The sequence below is a fragment of the Triticum aestivum genome, chromosome 5D (genome assembly GCF_018294505.1).
Source record: "Triticum aestivum cultivar Chinese Spring chromosome 5D, IWGSC CS RefSeq v2.1, whole genome shotgun sequence".
Lineage (NCBI taxonomy): Eukaryota > Viridiplantae > Streptophyta > Magnoliopsida > Poales > Poaceae > Triticum > Triticum aestivum.
In genome coordinates this window covers 505,987,814-506,008,355 of record NC_057808.1, presented here as the reverse complement: position 1 = coordinate 506,008,355, position 20,542 = coordinate 505,987,814, and the positions used below count along the sequence as shown (strand labels likewise).

At 46.2% G+C, this 20,542-nt stretch overlaps 1 protein-coding gene across 1 annotated transcript; it reads right to left on the bottom strand.

Annotated features, from left to right (window-relative positions):
* Nucleotides 1-8,573: 8,573 nt before the first annotated feature.
* LOC123125800 (L-type lectin-domain containing receptor kinase IX.1-like) lies at nucleotides 8,574-10,486 on the bottom strand. Its single transcript, XM_044546253.1, has 3 exons — nucleotides 9,333-10,486; nucleotides 8,993-9,248; nucleotides 8,574-8,948 (listed from the first exon to the last, which is right to left on the bottom strand). Exons 1-3 carry the CDS (start codon nucleotides 10,484-10,486, stop codon nucleotides 8,574-8,576), a joined length of 1,785 nt encoding a protein of 594 aa, XP_044402188.1.
* Between the last annotated feature and the right edge of the window lie 10,056 nt (nucleotides 10,487-20,542).

Sequence of the window (20,542 nt, the reverse complement as noted above, 5' to 3'; positions counted from 1 at the left end):
CCTAATGATGTGATCCCGTTATCAATGACATCCAATGTCCATAGTCAGGAAACCATGGCCATCTGTTGATCAACGAGCTAGTTAACTAGAGGCTCACTAGGGACATGTTGTGGTCTATGTATTCACACATGTATTATGGTTTCCGCTCAATACAATTATAGCATGAACAATAGACAATTATCATGAACAAGGAAATATAATAATAACCATTTTATTATTGCCTCCAGGGAATATTTCCAATAGTCTCCCACTTGCACTAGAGTCAATAATCTAGTTACATTGTGATGAATCGAACACCCATAGAGTTTTGGTGTTGATCATGTTTTGCTCGTGCAAGAGGTTTAGTCAACGGATCGGCGACATCCAGATCTGTATGCACTTTACAAATATCTATGTCTCCATCTTGAACATTTTCACGAATGGAGTTGAAGCGACGCTTGATGTGCCTGGTCTTCTCGTGAAACCTGGGCTCCTTGGCAAGGGCAATAGCTCCAGTGTTGTCACAGAAGAGAGTCATCGGGCCCGACGCATTGGGAATAACTCCTAGGTCGGTAATGAACTCCTTCATCTATATTGCTTCATGCGCTGCCTCTGAGGCTGCCATGTACTCCGCTTCACATGTAGATCCCGCCACGACGCTTTGCTTGCAACTGCACCAGCTTACTGCCCCACCATTCAAAATATACACGTATCCGGTTTGTGACTTGGAGTCATCCAGATCTGTGTCGAAGCTAGCATCGACGTAACCCTTTACGACGAGCTCTTCGTCACCTCCATAAACGAGAAACATATCCTTATTCCTCTTCAGGTACTTCATGATATTCTTGACTGCTGTCCAGTGTTCCATGCCGGGATTACTTTGGTACCTCCCTACCAAACTTACGGCAAGGTTTACATCAGGTCTGGTACACAGCATGGCATACATAATAGACCCTATGGCTGAGGCATAGGGGATGACACTCATCTTTTCTCTATCTTCTGCCGTGGTCGGGCTTTGAGCCGAGCTCAATTTCACACCTTGCAATACAGGCAAGAACCCCTTCTTGGACTGATCCATATTGAACTTCTTCAATATCTTATCAAGGTATGTGCTTTGTGAAAGACCTATCAGGCGTCTCGATCTATCTCTATAGATCTTGATGCCTAATATGTAAGCAGCTTCTCCAAGGTCCTTCATTGAAAAACACTTATTCAAGTAGGCCTTTATGCTTTCCAAAAGTTCTATATCATTTCCCATCAATAGTATGTCATCCACATATAATATGAGAAATGCTACAGAGCTCCCACTCACTTTCTTGTAAACGCAGGCTTCTCCATAAGTCTGCATAAACCCAAACGCTTTGATCATTTCATCAAAGCGAATGTTCCAACTCCGAGATGCTTGCACCAGCCCATAGATGGAGCGCTGGAGCTTGCATACCTTGTTAGCATTCTTAGGATCGACAAAACCTTCCGGCTGCATCATATACAATTCTTCCTTAAGGAAGCCGTTAAGGAATGCCGTTTTGACGTCCATTTGCCATATTTCATAATCATAGAATGCGGCAATTGCTAACATGATTCGGACGGACTTCAGCTTCGCTACGGGTGAGAAGGTCTCATTGTAGTCAACCCCTTGAACTTGTCGATAACCCTTAGCGACAAGCCGAGCTTTATAGATGGTAACATTACCATCCGCGTCCGTCTTCTTCTTAAAGATCCATTTATTTTCTATCGCTCGCCGATCATTAGGCAAGTCTGTCAAAGTCCATACTTTGTTTTCATACATGGATCCTATCTCGGATTGCATGGCTTCAAGCCATTTGTTGGAATCTGGGCCCGCCATCGGTTCTTCATAATTCGAAGGTTCACCGTTGTCTAACAACATGATTTCCAGGACAAGGTTGCCATACCATTCTGCTGTGGAACGTGTCCTTGTGGACCTACGAAGTTCAGTAGCAACTTGATCCGAAGTACCTTGATCATCATCATTAACTTCCTCTCTAGCCGGTGCAGGCACCACAGAAACATCTTCCTGAGCTGCGCTACTTTCCGGTTCAAGAGGCAGTACTTCGTCAAGTTCTACTTTCCTCCCACTTACTTCTTTCGAGAGAAACTCTTTCTCCAGAAAGGACCCGTTCTTGGCAACAAAGATCTTGCCTTTGGATCTGAGGTAGAAGGTATACCCAATGGTTTCCTTATGGTATCCTATGAAGACGCATTTTTCCGACTTGGGTTCGAGCTTTTCAGGTTGAAGTTTCTTGACATAAGCATCGCATCCCCAAACTTTTAGAAACTACAGCTTAGGTTTCTTCCCAAACCATAATTCATACGGTGTCGTCTCAACGGATTTAGACGGTGCCCTATTTAAAGTGAATGTAGCTGTCTCTAAAGCGTATCCCCAAAATAATAGCGGTAAATCGATAAGAGACATCATAGATCGCACCATATCCAATAGAGTGCGAATACGATGTTCGGACACACCGTTACGCTGAGGTGTTCCAGGCGGCATGAGTTGGGAAACAATTCCACATTTCCTTAAGTGCGTACCAAACTCGTGACTCAAATATTCCCCCCCACGATCTGATCGTAAGAACTTTATTTTTCTGTCACGTTGATTCTCTACCTCACTCTGAAATTCCTTGAACTTTTCAAAGGTCTGAGACTTGTGTTTCATTAAGTAGACATACCCATATCTACTTAAGTCATCAGTGAGGGTGAGAACATAACGATAGCCACCGCGAGCCTCAACGCTCATTGGACCGCACACATCAATATGTATGATTTTCAACAAGTTGGTTGCTCGCTCCATTGTTCCGGAGAATGGAGTCTTGGTCATCTTGCCCATGAGGCATGGTTCGCATGTGTCAAATGATTCATAATCAAGAGACTCCAAAAGTCCATCTGCATGAAGCTTCTTCATGCGTTTGACACCAATGTGACCAAGGCGGCAGTGCCACAAGTATGTGGGACTATCATTATCAACCTTACATCTTTTGGTATTCACACTATGAATATGTGTAACATCACGTTCGAGATTCATTAAGAATAAACCATTGACCAGCGGGGCATGACCATAAAACATATCTCTCATATAAATAGAACAACCATTATTCTCGGATTTAAATGAGTAGCCATCTCGCATTAAACGAGATCCAGATACAATGTTCATGCTCAAAGCTGGCACTAAATAACAATTATTGAGGTTTAAAACTAATCCCGTAGGTAAATGTAGAGGTAGCGTGCCGACGGCGATCACATCGACCTTGGAACCATTCCCGACGCGCATCGTCACCTCGTCCTTCGCCAGTCTCCGCTTATTCTGCAGCTCCTGTTTCGAGTTAGAAATATGAGCAACCGCACCGGTATCAAATACCCAGGAGCTACTACGAGTACTGGTAAGGTACACATCAATAACATGTATATCACATATACCTTTGGTGTTGCCGGCCTTCTTGTCCGCTAAGTACTTGGGGCAGTTCCCCTTCCAGTGACCGTTTCCCTTGCAATAAAAGCACTCAGTCTCAGGTTTGGGTCCATGCTTTGGCTTCTTCCCGGCAACTGGCTTACCGGGCGCGGCAACTCCCTTGCCGTCCTTCTTGAAGTTCTTCTTACCCTTGCCTTTCTTGAAACTAGTGGTTTTATTGACCATCAACACTTGATGTTCCTTTTTGATCTCCACCTCCGCTAATTTCAGCATTGAATATACCTCAGGAATGGTTTTCTCCATCCCTTGCATATTCAAATTCATCACAAAGCTCTTGTAGCTAGGTGGAAGCGACTGAAGGATTCTGTCAACGACCGCATCATCCGGGAGATTAACTCCCAGCTGAGACAAGCGGTTGTGCAACCCAGACATTTTGAGTATGTGCTCGCTGACAGAACTATTCTCCTCCATCTTACAACTGTAGAACTTGTCGGAGACTTCATATCTCTCGACCCGGGCATGAGCTTGGAAAACCATTTTCAGCTCTTGGAACATCTCATATGCTCCGTGCTGCTCAAAACGCTTTTGGAGCCCCGGTTCTAAGCTGTAAAGCATGCCGCACTGAACCAGGGAGTAATCATCACTACGCGACTGCCAGGCGTTCATAACGTCTTGAGTTGCTGGGAAAACGGGTGCTTCACCTAGCGGTGCTTCTAGAGCATATGCTTTCTTGGCAGCTATGAGGATGATCCTCAAGTTCCGGACCCAGTCCGTATAGTTGCTACCATCGTCTTTCAGCTTGGTTTTCTCTAGGAACGCGTTGAAGTTGAGGGCAACATTAGCGTGGGCCATTTGATCTACAAGACATATTGCAAAGATTTTAGACTAAGTTCATGATAGTAAGTTCATCTAATCAAATTATTGAATGAACTCCCACTCAGATAGACATCCCTCTAGTCATCTAAGTGATACATGATCCGAGTCAACTAGGCCATCTCCGATCATCACGTGAGACAGACTAGTCATCATCGGTGAACATCTTCATGTTGATCGTATCTGCTATACGACTCATGTTCGACCTTTCGGTCTATTGTGTTCCGAGGCCATGTCTGTACATGCTAGGCTCGTCAAGTCAACCTAAGTGTTTTGCATGTGTAAATCTGGCTTACACCCGTTGTATGCGAATGTTAGAATCTATCACACCCGATCATCACGTGGTGCTTTGAAACAACGAACTTTCGCAATGGTGCACAGTTAGGGGGAACACTTTCTTGAAATTTTATGAGGGATCATCTTATTTATGCTACCGTCGTTCTAAGCAAATAAGATGTAAAACATGATAAACATCACATGCAATCAAATAGTGACATGATATGGCCAATATCATTTTGCTCCTTTTGATCTCCATCTTCGGGGCGCCATGATCATCATCGTCACCGGCATGACACCATGATCTCCATCATCATGATCTCCATCATCGTGTCTTCATGACTTTGTCTCGCCAACTATTACTTCTACTACTATGGCTAACGGTTTAGCAATAAAGTAAAGTAATTACATGGCGTTATTCAATGACACGCAGGTCATACAATAAATTAAGACAACTCCTATGGCTCCTGCCGGTTGTCAAACTCATCGACATGCAAGTCGTGATTCCTCTTACAAGAACATGATCAATCTCATACATCACATCTATATCATTCATCACATCCTTTTGGCCATATCACATCACACGGCATATGCTGCAAGAACAAGTTAGACATCCTCTAATTGTTGTTGCAAGTTTTTTACGTGGCTGCTATAGATTTCTAGCAAGAACGTTTCTTACCTATGCCAAAACCACAACGTGATATGCCAATTGCTATTTACCCTTCATAAGGACCCTTTTCATCGAATCCGATCCGACTAAAGTGGGAGAGACAGACACCCGCTAGCCACCTTATGCAACTAGTGCATGTCAGTCGGTGGAACCTGTCTCACGTAAGCGTACGTGTAAGGTCGGTACGGGCCGCTTCATCCCACGATGCCGCCGAATCAAGATAAGACTAGTAACGGCAAGTAAATTGACAAAATCGACGCCCACAACAACTTGTGTTCTACTCATGCATAGACCTAGCTCACGATGCCACTGTTGGGGATAGTTGCAGAAATTAAAAAATTTCTACGCATCACCAAGATCAATCTATGGAGAGACTAGCAACGAGAGAGAGGGGAGTGCATCTTCATACCCTTTAAGATTGCAAAACGGAAGCGTTGCAAGAACGCGGTTGGAGGAGTCGTACACGTAGCGATTCAGATCGCGGTCGATTCCGATCTTAGCGCCGAACAACGGCGCCTCCGCGTTCAACACACGTGCAGCCCGGTGACGTCTCCCACGCCTTGATCCAGCAAGGAGGAGGGAGAGGTTGGGGAAGACAACTCCAGCAGCAGCACGACGGCGTGGTGGTGGTGGAGCAGCGGTTCTCCGGCAGGACTTCGCCAAGCTCAAACGGAGGAGGAGAGGTGTTGGAGAGGGGGAGGGCTGCGCCTTGGATGTGGTGCGGCTGCCCTCCCTCCTCCCATCTATTTATAGGGTGAAGGGTGAAGGGGGCCGGCCCCTCTAGATGAGATCTAGAGGGGGGCGGCGGCCAAGGGAAGGGGGCTTGCCCCCCAGGCCAAGGGGGCGCCCCCCTCAGGGTTCCCCCCAACCCTAGGCGCATGGGCCCTAGGGGGGATGGCGCCCAGCCCACTTAGGTGCTGGTTCCCTTCCACATACAGCCCATAGGGCCCTCCGGGGCAGGTGGACCCTCCCGGTAGACCCCCGGAACCCCTTCGGTGGTCCCGGTACAATTCCGTCAAACCTTCGAATACTTCCGGTGACCGTATGATGACTTCCCATATATAAATCTTCACCTCCGGACCATTCTGGAACTCCTCGTGACATTCGGGATCTCATCCGGGACTCCAAACAACATTCGGTAACCACGTACAAACCTTCCCTATAACCCTAGCATCATCGAACCTTAAGTGTGTAGACCCTACGGGTTCGGGAATCATGCAGAGATGACCGAGACAGCTCTCCGGCCAATAACCAACAGCGGGATCTGGATACCCATGTTGGCTCCCACATGTTCCACGATGATCTCATCAGATGAACCACGATGTCGAGGATTCAAGCAATCCCGTATACAATTCCCTTTGTCAATCGGTACGTTACTTGCCCGAGACTCGATCGTCGGTATCCCAATACCTCGTTCAATCTCGTTACCGGCAAGTCACTTTACTCGTTCCGTAATGCATGATCTTGTGATCAACTCCTTAGTCACATTGAGCTCATTATGATGATGCATTACCGAGAGGGCCCGGAGATACCTCTCCGTCATACGGAGTGACAAATCCCAGTCTCTATTCGTGCCAACCCAACAGACACTTTCAGAGATACCTGTAGTCACCTTTATAGCCACCCAGTTATGTTGTGACGTTTGGTACACCCAAAGCATTCCTACGGTATCCGGGAGTTCCACAATCTCATGGTCTAAGGAAATGATACTTGACATTAGAAAAGCTTTAGCAAACGAACTACACGATCTTGCGCTATGCTTAGGATTGGGTCTTGTCCATCACATCATTCTCCTAATGATGTGATCCCGTTATCAGTGACATCCAATGTCCATAGTCAGGAAACCATGACCATCTGTTGATCAACAAGCTAGTCAACTAGAGGCTCACTAGGGACATGTTGTGGTCTATGCATGTATTACGGTTTCCGGTCAATACAATTATAGCATGAACAATAGACAATTATCATGAACAAGGAAATATAATAATAACCATTTTATTATTGCCTGTAGGGCATATTTCCAACAATAGGCTGCCGCGTGCTCTCCCTGCAAGGGGACAACATGGTCATCAGCCTGGTGTTCACCGCCGAGCACGACCCCAGACCCTTCCGAGCATACTACCTCGTCTACGACTCCGGGACCGCGTCCCTCTTCATGATCCCACACCTGCCTCCGGATTGCCCAACCATCGGCACACAGTGCCCCCTGCCGGTGCGCCGCCAAGAGGACGGCCGCTACTCTCTGGCCCTCTTGGCCTACAGATGCAACTGGGTCGGCGATCACGAGCCAGATGCGCTCTGCCTGTGGTCACCGCCGCCTCTGCCTGACAACATGAAGCCTAGGGCACCGCCGCGTCCGCACAACGACATGGATCCGTGGGTGACCAAGAGCCGCCGTCGGCCTGCCGATTCCCAAGACTGCTTGAATTTTTGTGCAACAGTGGTTGTGTTGTACAATTTTTTTTGCAACAGAGGTTGTGTTGCGATTTTTTTTGCAACAAAGATATTGTTGCGGCTTTTTTTTTGTAACAGAGGTCTTTGTGCAATTTTCTTTTGCAACAGCGGTCTTGTTGCACATTTGTTTTTGCAACAGCAGTGATGTTGCAAAAGTGGACGGTGCCTTGCGTTGTCGGTGTCGAGCGGAGGGAGAGGGTGGGTGGTGGTGGAGGCGGCCGACGACCGCGACGGCGGAGCGCGTGCTCGCCGGCGTCAGCGGTGGCGCAACGGGGGTGCTCGGTGAGGGCGTGGCTGCCAGCACCTGGTCTGGATGAAGGTGAGAGAGGAGGAGAGAGGGTGGATAGTGGTGGAGGCGGCCGACAACCGCGACAGCGGAGCGCATGCTCGGCTGCATCTGCGGTGGCACAGTGGGGTGCTTGGTGGTGGGCGACAGGCGACGGGGGTGCTTGCCGGTGTCACCGGTGGCGCATCGGGGATGCTTTGGAGGAGCACGGGTGGTGGCTGCTCTCGAGGGGATCAAAATTCAAATCCCACAACACACCAGTTGTTCCGGTGAGAGAAATCGCAACAACCACTCAGTTGCAAAAACAAGTCTAGGTAATATGTGCTTCTAGCCATCTCATTCAAATCTGATCCAACGGCCACCGAGATGGTGTTCTGTTGGGTGATCCCAATCATTTCCCCTCCTTTATTGGAGGATAAATATTGAAAACTCAAATAGTTAAGCGCGAAAAACCGAAAAGTAGAGGATAATGTTTAATAAAACGGCGAACCATTTATCCAATACTGCACCAAGGTGACCGTGGACATGCAAGTGACAATGACAATCTAACCTGGAGCACTACATTTGTGGATGTATCGATACTTGTCCTGCCGGGACTAAAGATAAGCTCACTCCTCGCTAGTAAGGTACGCAGTTTCAGTTGATTCATTCAAGTAACCAGAGTTGTCGTCAGACACATCGCCATAAGCCTGCCCCTCCAACGATCGAATCTCCCCGGAACCAGGCATCGCTATCGCTACAAGCACCGGCAACCTGGCGTCTTCGGACCGTAGCACATCCATAGCCTGCGTAACGGACGGCCGCTGCAACCGGTCGTGGTGCGCGCACCAAAGCCCCGTCACGAGCAGACGCTCCATCTGCAGCTTGTCAAACTCGCCAGGCTCCGGTCCGCCGCGTCCACGATCAGGTTCCGGTGGTACAAGTCGCGGACCGAGGTCAGCAGCGCCGCCGAGGCCTGGCCGGTTCGCCTCGACGCGGGCCGCCTGCCACAGGCGATCTCGAGGAGCACGACGCCGAAGCTGTACACGTCGGACTCGGCCCTCGGCCGGCGGCTGCTGACGAACTCTGGGTCGATGTACCCGAGGGTCCCCGCGACGACCTGCGTCGTCCGTGGCTCGGCTCCGTGGTCGACGAGCCTCGCGGGCCCGAAGTCGCCGAGCTTAGCGCTGCCTGATGCCTCGAGCATCACGTTCGCGGGCTTGATGTCGCCGTGCACGACGCACTGGTGGCAGTCCGTGTGGAGGTACCGCAGGGCGGAGCCCAGGCCGAGCGCGATATTGTACCTGCAGTGATGGTGGCGAGGGCAGAGTTTGGGTGTCAGCCTTGAATTTTTAGATCAAGTTTGGTCTACGCGGAAGGAGATCTACCTCTCCGACAAAGTTAAGCATCTGTCGGGATTGTAGAGATGGGTGTCGAGGCTGCCTCCGTCCACGAGCTCGTAGACGAGCGCCAGTCCTCCTCTCCGACGACGGCACCAGCCCACGAGCTGGACTATGTTGCGGTGCCTAAGCTGGCTCATGATGGCGACCTCTGCCTGAAACTCCCGGAGCCCCTGCACCGACAGCTCCTGTGAGAGCGTCTTGATGGCCACATGACGGTCTTGGTCACTCAAGTAGCCCCTATACACCGAACCGAACCCCCCTCTCCCTATCTTCCTCTCCTCGGCGAAGTTGTCCGTTGCGGCGGCAAGCTCGGTGTGGCAGAACCGCCTAGGTCCCATCCCTTGCCAGAGCTCAAGTTCGGTTATGATGTGCTCGTCGTCTTCCAGTTCGATGGACGCTGCGCTCTGCCGCGGCCTGTTCCTACGCATGCAGCAGCGCAGAAGGGCTGCCACGGCGCAAACCAACCCGACTAAAGCCGAAACGGCGACAGCTGCTTGCTTCAGCCGCGACGATGCGACCTTCCCGTGTGCTGCTGCCTGCTGTTTCCTCGTCGCTCTCCGGCCATGTGTACCGGACAACAATCTTCGCGCCATAGCTTCGTCAGTGAGGCCAAAGGGGTACGGCGGCTGAGGCGCGGTTAAATTCCGGTGGACGAAATATGTGTAACATGTAATGTTAGGAAGTCCCAAACTTCCAGCAGAACCACCAGAGTAATTTCTTGCCACAGTTGCAATTTGTTGTTCTTCGAACGCGAAAAGGAGACTAGACAAAAACCTGCCGCTGCAGTTAAAATGTTCTCCTTCCCATTTCGCCATCACGGGGCCGTCAAAACTTGAATCAACATCAGTGGTGGTGGGGATTACATGCCTGGTGACGGTTGAACCGCGGAGGGTAACTGCTGGGTCGACGGAGGGGATGTAAGGCAGCGCCCTGCTACTGCTAGAGCACCAACCCAATGCGAGGACACTGAACATGCCTATGGTGGTGTTACCTGCAAGGGACGTATCATGGCGAGAGATCGCCTCGCGGCGATGATCCGGGCCGCTGCAGTTGACGGAGAGTGCGGCGGCGTTGGGCGCGAGGTAGGAGGCGCCGTATAGTACGAGCAAGATACGGATTCTTGCGTTGCAGCCAGCCATGGTGGTGTGCTGGTGTTGCTCCTGGGGTGGCTCGGTTGACCAGTGCAAGCAGCGAGGGAGCTTAGTAAGCGGAGCCCAGGACGGTAGGAATTTCGCGGTAAACCCCTTTCAGTTTACGCGGTCAGTTTTATAGAGTAATCATCAATTAACGATGGACGTGGCTCGCGGGCGCACGGGCGCCCGAGCGCAGCCCCGAGCGCTCTCCCAAAAAAGGAAGGAGCCGCCCGCGCGCGCGACCAGACAGCCAGAAACGGAAAGCAGCACCGCGCACGTGAAACCGACCAATCCAAGCCCGCGCGAATCACGGGTGGATCACGCGCGCCCCGATCACACCTGGTCCCCCCCTGGCTCCCGCTTCCTCGTACCCGTTGTCCCCAGGCTTCGGTCCCCACCCCCTCCCTGCACCCCCGCCCACGCTCCCCCTTGCGGACGCCTCACGCAACCCCCTCCTCCTTTTCCTTGAAGGACAAGCCCACGCATGGGTCCCCTTCTTCCTCCTTGCTCCCGCCTTTCCTCGTCTAAACAAGATCGAACGAAGCCGACGCGGGAACACCTCCTTCCTCCTCCTTGCTCCAAAAATCAGATCTGGAGAGAAAAAAATCAGACCTACCTGCCCCTAAAAAGGTAAGCACCACCTCTACCCGACTCCTCTCTCTTCCCTACTCAACCACCCCTGCCTTTCCCTGCTTGAACGTCAACTAGTCCAGTTTTTAGTTCGTTCTTTTGATCTGGTGAAAAAAGCAACTATAGTGGCAACACCAGTACGCATCTTGAGCAACTATTATGATACAAAAAAGCAACACCAGTACAAAAATAGAGCAACTCTAGTGGGAAAGAAAATGCAGGACCATTGCGTTTTGCAGTTGCATTGCAACACGAAAACATAATTTCTCTATATGGTATGCATTGAAACCTGCTTGGCTTTCTTTCCTATCCTATTATAAGATGCTTGGGGTTCATGAGCAACCCTGATCAGGAAAAGTAACCTGACAACTTGAACAATTAACTGAAGCAACTATATTCATTTTTAAGCAACTCTGGTAAAAAAAGAGCTATGCAACCGTAGCTGTTCAGAAATTCTAGAGTTGCCTCTACCAGATGTGAGAACATGGCAACTCTAGTACTAAAACACATGCAACTTCCCTGTGCATTAAAGCATGAACTATCAAGAACATAAAAACTCAAGTTATAGATAGACGTAGAAAGTATTAACTTGCATGCGTTAACACACAATTTTTGCCATATGAGTATGGTTCTCGCTAAAAAGAAGACACAAACAACAAACGCACAAAACAAAGGTCGCGTCATAAAACAGATTCGAACAATCCCACACTAAGATACTTTGCTACATTCCATATGGTCTCAGTAAAAAAATAAAAAAGACATAAACTACACCAAATGATAGGCCTCCTATTCCTGGTAAGCTCTCCGTCAGATATGCACATTGTTTCTTTCCCATCATCAAAAGTTGTAATCTGCTGCTGAAAAAAAGGCACAAATGAATCAGCGCATGTCGTGTAAAAACAAATCTTTGCTGCTGTATATGTGTGTCATACTGGTAGAAACATAACACATATAAGAAAACAAGAAGAAACAGGAAACTTTTGAGAAAAAAGAAGATATAAATTGCCTCTGTTTAACTTTATAGTTGCCCAAACAAGTGTTTATAGTTGCTCCTTTATATTCTACAACTAGTTTGTTCAAAAAGGCCATGCATGCTTTTGTGGTGGGCTAACACACAATTTGTTGCAGGTTGATTGTTCATGATGATTGATCTGAATGAACCACCGCTTGACGTAGAGTCCATCAACATTTCAGTCGAGTTGGGTGCACCCTTCTTGCATGCAGGGGGTGAACAGGAACATCAACAATTGGAGGAGGAGGTTGGTGAGTCTCCTGACCCCAATGTTGGCTCTAACACTACTCATGTCCCGGACAATCGTGTTGCCGCTCCCCCACCTATGGTTGCTCCTGCTAATGCTTTAGTTCATGAGGCACATGAGTTGGAAGATGAAGAAGCTGGATCACAGCCACAACAACCTTATGTTGGCATGTGCTTCGACACATTAGAGGATGCGAGGGAACACTACAATCGCTACGCTTTGATGGAGGGCTTTTCAATCAAGTCAAATACGTCTTACAGGTCGGCCAACACAGCTGTGGCGGAAAAACGGCAATTCTGCTGTAACAAGTTCCGCAAACCAGTAGAGAGGGTTGGGATCCCGGATGTTCCCTCGTCGAGCAAAAACACTACATGTCCAAGCTCACCTGAACAAGATGTTGAAGATGATGTCGAGGAACACACTTTCAAGAAGAAGAGGAAACGGGAAACTGTGAAGCAAATAAAATGCGGTGCTAATATGGTGGTGAAGCTTAAAGATGACAGATGGGAGGTTATCACTTTTATTGCAGATCACAACCATCCATTGATTGAGAAGCCATCGCTTTCGAAATACCTCCGTTCTCACCAAGGAATCCCGCCGGAACAGAAAAAATTACTGACTCACCTAAATGACTGCAACTTGACAGCAGGTACAACTCACATTGCGTTAAGTCTTTTTACCACAGAACTGTTACTTATTCCTGCATCAAGTACCTTGACCTGAGCCAACTATGTTCATTTTTTATGCAACTATGTTCATTTTTTGGGCAACTCTGATAATTAAAAAAATCATGACCCAAAACAGAAACACCTTGGTGTTGCCTATTCCTACCTCAACTGCTTGGGTTTGTTTCCTATCCTAGTATAAGCTGCTTAGGATTCATGGGCAACCCTGATCAGGGGGAAAAACTGGCAACTTGAACAGTAAACTGAGGCAACTATGTTCATTTTCCGTGCAACTCTGAAAATAAAAAAAAGACATCACCCATCAGAAACAAAACTTGGTGGGATACAGGCTTGGTACTTGTTCTGCTTATGCATAATTGTTACTTTATGTTATCTATAAAAAACATGTTGCTCACTGCATTGTGGTTAGTTAGTCCTGAAAAACACAAGTTTCTGTTTTTTTATGGCAGGAAAGATGATGATGTTAATGTCATCATACTACGGCTCGGATTTGATTGTTCCGTACACAGCTAAAGCCATCCATAACCACTGTTCGAAGCTCGACGCCCCAACTAAAGACACTGACATTGAAGAAACACTAAACTACTTTTGCAAGGTGATGGAAAATGACCCAGGATTTTTCTTTAAATGCAAGACAGATGCGGAAGGCAGGACAGAAAACTTGTTTTGGGTGGATGGTGCGGCACGGAAAGCATACGCGGTGGCTTATCATGATTGCGTGTCATTTGATGCAACTTATCTCATGAACATGTACAATATGCCGTTTGCCCCCTTCATTGGAATCAACAGACATGGGCAGTCAATAATGCTCGGGTGAGGATTTGTCCGGCAGGAACTAGCACTACTAGGGAAAAGCCTAGCAGCAGCGCGGGTTTAGGCCTATCAGTAGCGCGGGCAAGAGCGCTACTGATACGACGCTACAGCTAGAGGTTAGCAGTAGTGTCGGTTAACCCACGCTACTGCTACACCGACTTAGTAGTAGCGCTTTCTCCACACAACGCTACTGCTAATTACTAGTAGCGCTTCTCCCAGCACGCGCTACTACTATTATTCCGTATTTTATTTCTTTTTTATTTCATGTTGTATTCATACACCTCTATACAAGTTTTCATACAGCAGCAATTTAGAGATTGTTTTTACATCATAATGAGTTATTACATCACTGGGTGAAAGAACCGTGGACTAGTTTCAAGTGGATGGACATCCACTCGAAACTAATCTGTGGTTCTTTCATGCAATGATATAATAAATATCATCATCATCATCATATCATTAACAACTTATCATCATAATACATCATTTTCATATAACACCTCCTCATGATCATCGTTTTCATCGATGAGACATCACATAGCAAGTTGGTCACTAGTCATAATCACAACTACTCCTCATCATCAACTCTAACACATTGTACCACATAATAAACATATTGTACCTCATAGGACCTACTACATTCTCTTAGGACCTACTATATTCTCTAAGGTAAAATAGCAAAAAACAAGATAGCCCCTGGCTCTCCATTATGGAGAATGGAGATTATCCTGTATCCAATTCTTGCCTTTCGCTTAATGTTGCTTCCAAGAACCTCCTTACGAATGTCCAAACATTTTTTCCATTCTTTGATTAGCATGTGTTCACCGGTTTTAGAAATCCGATATGCACAGATGAGATTCGTAGGATGACCTGGCTGTATGTTCAGAACTTCAAGGCGACCATTCTGATACATCAAATGAGGCACACAATCCATCGGGATTTTCTATTAAAAAACATAGTAATAACTTCGTAGTTAGCAATGATGTACTAGTTTTAGAAGTATGCAGAAGATGCACGGATGTCGTAATAATAAAAAATCTTACCAGGATATCTCCATGGAAGTTACCGTGGTTCAACACGTGCACTAGTGGCACGTATTCACCATAATTTGAAGGAGTTTGATAATAGGTATTGTAATTCTCAAAGTAAGTACAAAATACGATCAGATGATTTTTCTCCTTATAAGTTAATTCGGAGCCATCAGTGTAGTGGGTTCTGTCTACCATGTTCCACACATTGTTTGAACAATCAAAATAAGCTGTCAATGGAAATAAGTTGTCAACTATTTTGAAATAAACAATATAAATTAGTTAATAACTATGTTTGAGAAACTCACATAGCGGTAGAATCGGAAGCGTATCAACAAGGACCCAAATGTCCATATTGTTTTGCTCGATGTCAGGATCACCAAGATCCATGGTGACAATCATACCCTCATAAAAACCATACATTTTGCAAAGTGCTTCCCAATTTTGACAACCAAAATGGGTTACGCTCTGAGAATTGTATAGATTTACTTCAAAATCCATATCATGATGGGTCCTTAGGTGTATTTTCTTTGTTCAAAATTTTCATGGTCTTCAAAACCCATCCTCTCCAAGACATAGCGTCTTGCATGGCAATGGGATAAGCTAGTTGCATTGTAAAAGATGAAAATTAGAAGTTGAAATAGTTGAAGTCGTGCTTAATTAAGAAAAAAACAGTTGTCGTCGTTGCGTACCGTTTCAACATCGAAGGTCTCCTCGAGCTTAATGCTGAAGCGCCGATCTTCATCCAGCTCAAGGAACCTGTCGCACAGACCTCGATCGTCGTGGCACCAGCTGCACTCCCCAGGGAGACTTTCGTCGTCCGAGTACGACATTTCCTATGTTCATAATTCAAAGATTAAACTTGTACAATTAAATATATGTACTAAAAAACCTAAATTAGATCATTATTTTTCGAGAACATCCAGGCCACTCGATATTTCCTACATATTCTAGCACAAGTCATGCCAGAATTCACGGAAAATTCCGGCATGACCTTTGCTAAAAAAGGACATATCGAGCGCCTGAAATTTGCCAGAACGGAAATTAATCAACACTCCGGCAAAACATAGGCCACTCGGAGGTGTAACCTGAATATGACCGGCCACTTGGGCAACCACATATCCTATTTGAGCAACACAGGATATACATGTTTTTATCTACATCATATGTATCTTATAGGACTCATATTGACATGGAGATTTGGCTGCTCTCACCTCGAGGTCGGAGGGGGTCGGTGACGGGGACGACGGCGGGGATGATGGAGGGGCTCCTTGATTTCTGCAAAAGCAAAAACCCTATAAGTTATCACTAATACATCCCGAATAATTGCTTAAACTAGTTCTATTAATTCAACTAGTTCTTACTAAATATAAACTTACTACAAATAGAAAAAAAACTAGTTCTTTCTAAAAATAAAGTAGTTCAACTAGTTATATTAATTTTCTTACTAAAAATACATTAGTTCTATTAATTCAACTAGTTCAACTAGTTTATTAATTTATTTACTGAACTAGTTCAACTAAAACTAAACTAGTTCAACTAGTTTATTAATTTACTTACTAATTATTGTAAACACTTACTAAAAAAGTAAACAAAACTACATTATACAATAGTAAAAAACATCTACTATTAACCATACTGCCCTAGTTAACTAGTACCATCACTACTACTAATTAACATCTCCTAGTACTAAAAATCATTATCTATGAACCCTAAATTAACATCTACTACTACTAAAAAACATCTACTAACTAAGCAGAGAGAGGGGGTGGGGGAGGGGTGGGGGGCTTACAGAGAGGGGAGAGACGGTGGGGGGAGGTGCTCGGCAACGGAGAGGTAGGGGCGGCGAGGGCGGGCTCGGGATCCGGAGGCGGCGGTGCTGGGCGGGCTCGGGCGGTGGCGGTGAGGTCGAGGGCGGCGGCGGTGAGGTCGAGGGCGGCGACGGTGAGGTCAAGAGCGGCGGCGGACGGCGGCGGTGAGGGCAGGCTCGGGCTCGGGGGGCGGCGACAAGGAGTAGGGGAACAGGGGGAAAGGAGGACTTAGAAAAATTTTGAGCCCGCGGGTGGTTAAGTCGAACTAGCAGTAGCGCACTTTAGGAAACGCGCTATAGCTAAAGTAGCTATAGCGCATTTTACAGAAAAACGCTACTGCTAAGTCTAAGCACGCATCAAAAATATACATTGGTCATCATTGATCTTTTTGTGTAGAATCTAAATAGTCAATATGAATCCTCACAGTACCTGTATAGGCACTGGTGAAGATTTATATTGCAGCCACAAATCCTGCACATATAGTTCAATGAAGACCAAGTGCTCGAGATAGTTTGAGAAGTAACATATTTAAGGAGGTAAACACCTTGTTAGCTTAGCAGTATGGCACTAAACTTAATTAGGTGCAATACTTAGCAGCAGTGAGTTTTGCAGAAAAACGCTACTACTAAGTACTTTAGCAGTAGCGCGTCCAGGGAAGGGTGCTACTACTATATCTAGCCTGGAGGCAATGCCGTGGCAATTATAGTAGTAGATCTTGTTTCACCTAGAGCGCTACTGCTACCTGGTTATTAGTAGCGCGGTTTCGTGAAGCTCGCTGCTGCTAATTAGCAGTAGCATCTGTTTTTAAACCGCGATGCTGCTAAGATTCTGTGTATAAGGTTTTCCCTAATAGTCTAGCCTCAAGTTATGACTGGTTGTTTGATGCTTTCCTAGAAGCAATGGATGGTTTGGCTCCGGACAACATCATCACGGACCAAGATGTTGCTATGGCACAATCTATCAAGAGGAAGTTCCCGACAATGATTCACCGTTGCTGCCGTTGACATATAATTAAGAAAGCATAAGAGAAGCTTGGCCCTGTGTTGGCTAGGAACCCGGATTTGGTAAAAGACTTCAATGAATGCATTGACTTTAGTTTCACTCCGGCTGAGTTTGAAAGGAAATGGGTTGCACTTCAATTGAAATATGAAGGTCTTATGCATGGTCACTTTGAGAAACTCTATGAAGATCAGGCTACATGGGTGCCGTGTTATTTCAAATTCAGGTTCTTCCCTTTCCTTCAGTCAATGCAACACAACGAAGGGTTCAATGCTGTGTTGAAGCGCTATGTGAACCCACACAAGTCAATTCTCAACTTCGTCAAGGAATATGAGAAGATTCAGGTACACATACTCGTGAGGGAGGGCGGGAACGACTACCGGACAGAGCATCTAGAAGCACAAAGATGGTCGCGTTTCCCCATTGAGAGGCATGCCTACAAAGCATACACTAGGGACATCTATGTGAAATTTAGAACTGAGTTTCAAATGATTGGCCAGTACGATGTGCGTCCCGCTGGAATCAACTTCTATTACCTTGAGCCCAATACAGAAGAAGTTCTAGGGTATGGCTCGAGGAAGTACCTAGTCACAGTGAGACCAGAGCCAGCTATCTACGATTGCGAATGTTGCAAGTGGCATAGGGACGGCATGCTCTGTCGCCATGTCTTGAAAATCTTCACACACCTTGGCGTTAATGAGATACCTGAACACTACATGAAGCGCCGCTGGATGCAAGATGTGGTGCCAAGTGCACCACCGCCAACTAACGAGGGCCCTCCGCATGACTTGCCCGCTGAGTCAGAGAACCAAGTTCGGCAAGTCACTCTGACAATGGATTTTGCAAAGCTAGCCAAGAAGGCAATGACTAGTGATGAGTCAGCCGCTGCAGTTAGGAGGCACATGAAAGCAGCAGCTACTGAGGTTACTAAGCTGAATAAACTGAGGAAGAAGAGGCTAAAGGCAGCCCGAGAAGCGGGTCGTGCTAGGGAAGCATCAAACCCTAATGCCCCAAGTACTTCAAACCAACCTCCTGCCCCCCTGCTCCTATGGATCCACCTCGTTCAGTCACAAAAGGGCGCAGCCGCAGCAAGCGCTTCAAATCAGCCCTGGAACTACACCCTAAGAAAATGAACAAGTGCAGCATTTCTGAATCAATCGATCACACTGCTGCGACGTGCATAGGGAAGCTGATGTGATCGTTACCACATGAAGATAATGACCCCTGGGCTTGCAAAACTAGCTGAAAGTAAGGAAAAAAAAGAGCAAACAGTGTCCTGGTAGATGAAGCAATTGAGGTCTGGTTTCTGAGCAAATGTAGAAAGGAAATCAAGCAACTGCCAGTTTCAAGAAAAAAGCAACGATGAAATCATTTGCATGGACTTGTTTTAATTTATGTGTTTTCCTAGCTTTAAATTCACAAATTTGAGACTGTGTGGAGGTAGATGCTTGACATTTGTGCTTATATTCCTTACTCGTAAAACATGCAAAATCCTATGGACGCTTGTGATTTATGCAAACATGTTATAGGTGGTTTGGGGCAAACTTTTGTGAGTTTTATAATGGAACACATTAGTATTCGCATTTGATATTCTCTAATGGAACACATTGATCAGGAAAAAAATGTACCTAGATATTTGTTCACTTGTTGGCCGGTTTGAGGATCTCCTGCCATGGAATCTTGCTCGGGTCACACTTCAGCATGGAGATGGTCATCTTCTTCCTGATGTTTTGTATGTTGCTTTATCCGTAGTTCGGGAGCCACGTCCCGTTCCACAATAACGCGTTCATCTATGCGAATATGCTACAGTCACCTCTACAAAAAAACCAAATGTCAAGAAAGCACTTGCAAAAAAAAAGCAAACACTACGTCTTATAACAACGATATGTATGTATGTGGGTTAGTCCTTACGATACAGTCTGCTTCGGTGCATCGATATCCACAAGTGGGAACTTGTCCATTGTCTTTGCTTGTTTTGGATAGTACTTGTCCCACAACACACGAACTGCAGCTACAATAGCCCTTGCAACATAATCCAGCCTCTTGCTTTTCTTTAACATCCTCCATGAGTCAAACACTTCGAACCTTTTGTCCCTCAGGTTGATGTTGAGTACCCAGTAGTGGTGTGCACCATCGGCATTCTCTGGGTCAAATTTTTCAAGCACAGGAATCATAACCTTCAAGAAAAAAAACAATGTCAGCATACAAAAAAAGACATCAACTACTGATATGTTTTTGGGCAACTCTATATGTTTGTATGAGCAACATCTCATATGTTTTTTAGGCAACTCTCTAGAATTTTAGGCAACTTCTGGCATAACTCTGAAAACACTAAAAAACATCAAAAAACTTCTGACAATGTGTATGAAGCTTCTGCAAAATGGCTTATCAGGCAACTCAGTGGCTTTTTATGAGCAACTTATCATGTGATTTCAGGCAACTCCTATGATTTCCTGACATCAGCTTCTAGAAAAAAATCTAAGAAAAAACATAATAGAGCCTTTTATCATGTTTGATAACTAGTAAAACACATGGACCATACCATGTCTTGCTCATCCAAACGGTTAGATTTTTTGAACCTATCATGCAGCTCCCTCACATCGAGATCGAGCCTTTGAAGCCAAGTCTGTGGAGAAATGTAGAATCAGATAATAAAGCAACAACTTCAGTGCCAAAAAACTAAAAAAGGAAAAACTGTGGGTTTTTATTTCTCTTACCAAAAACCTAACAGGCATGATTATTTTCTTGGACCCCACCTGTCTGTTGTACATGATTGCTTCAATCCCTAACTCAAAGACATGTATCTTCATCCATCCTGCCTTCCTCATTGATTGAG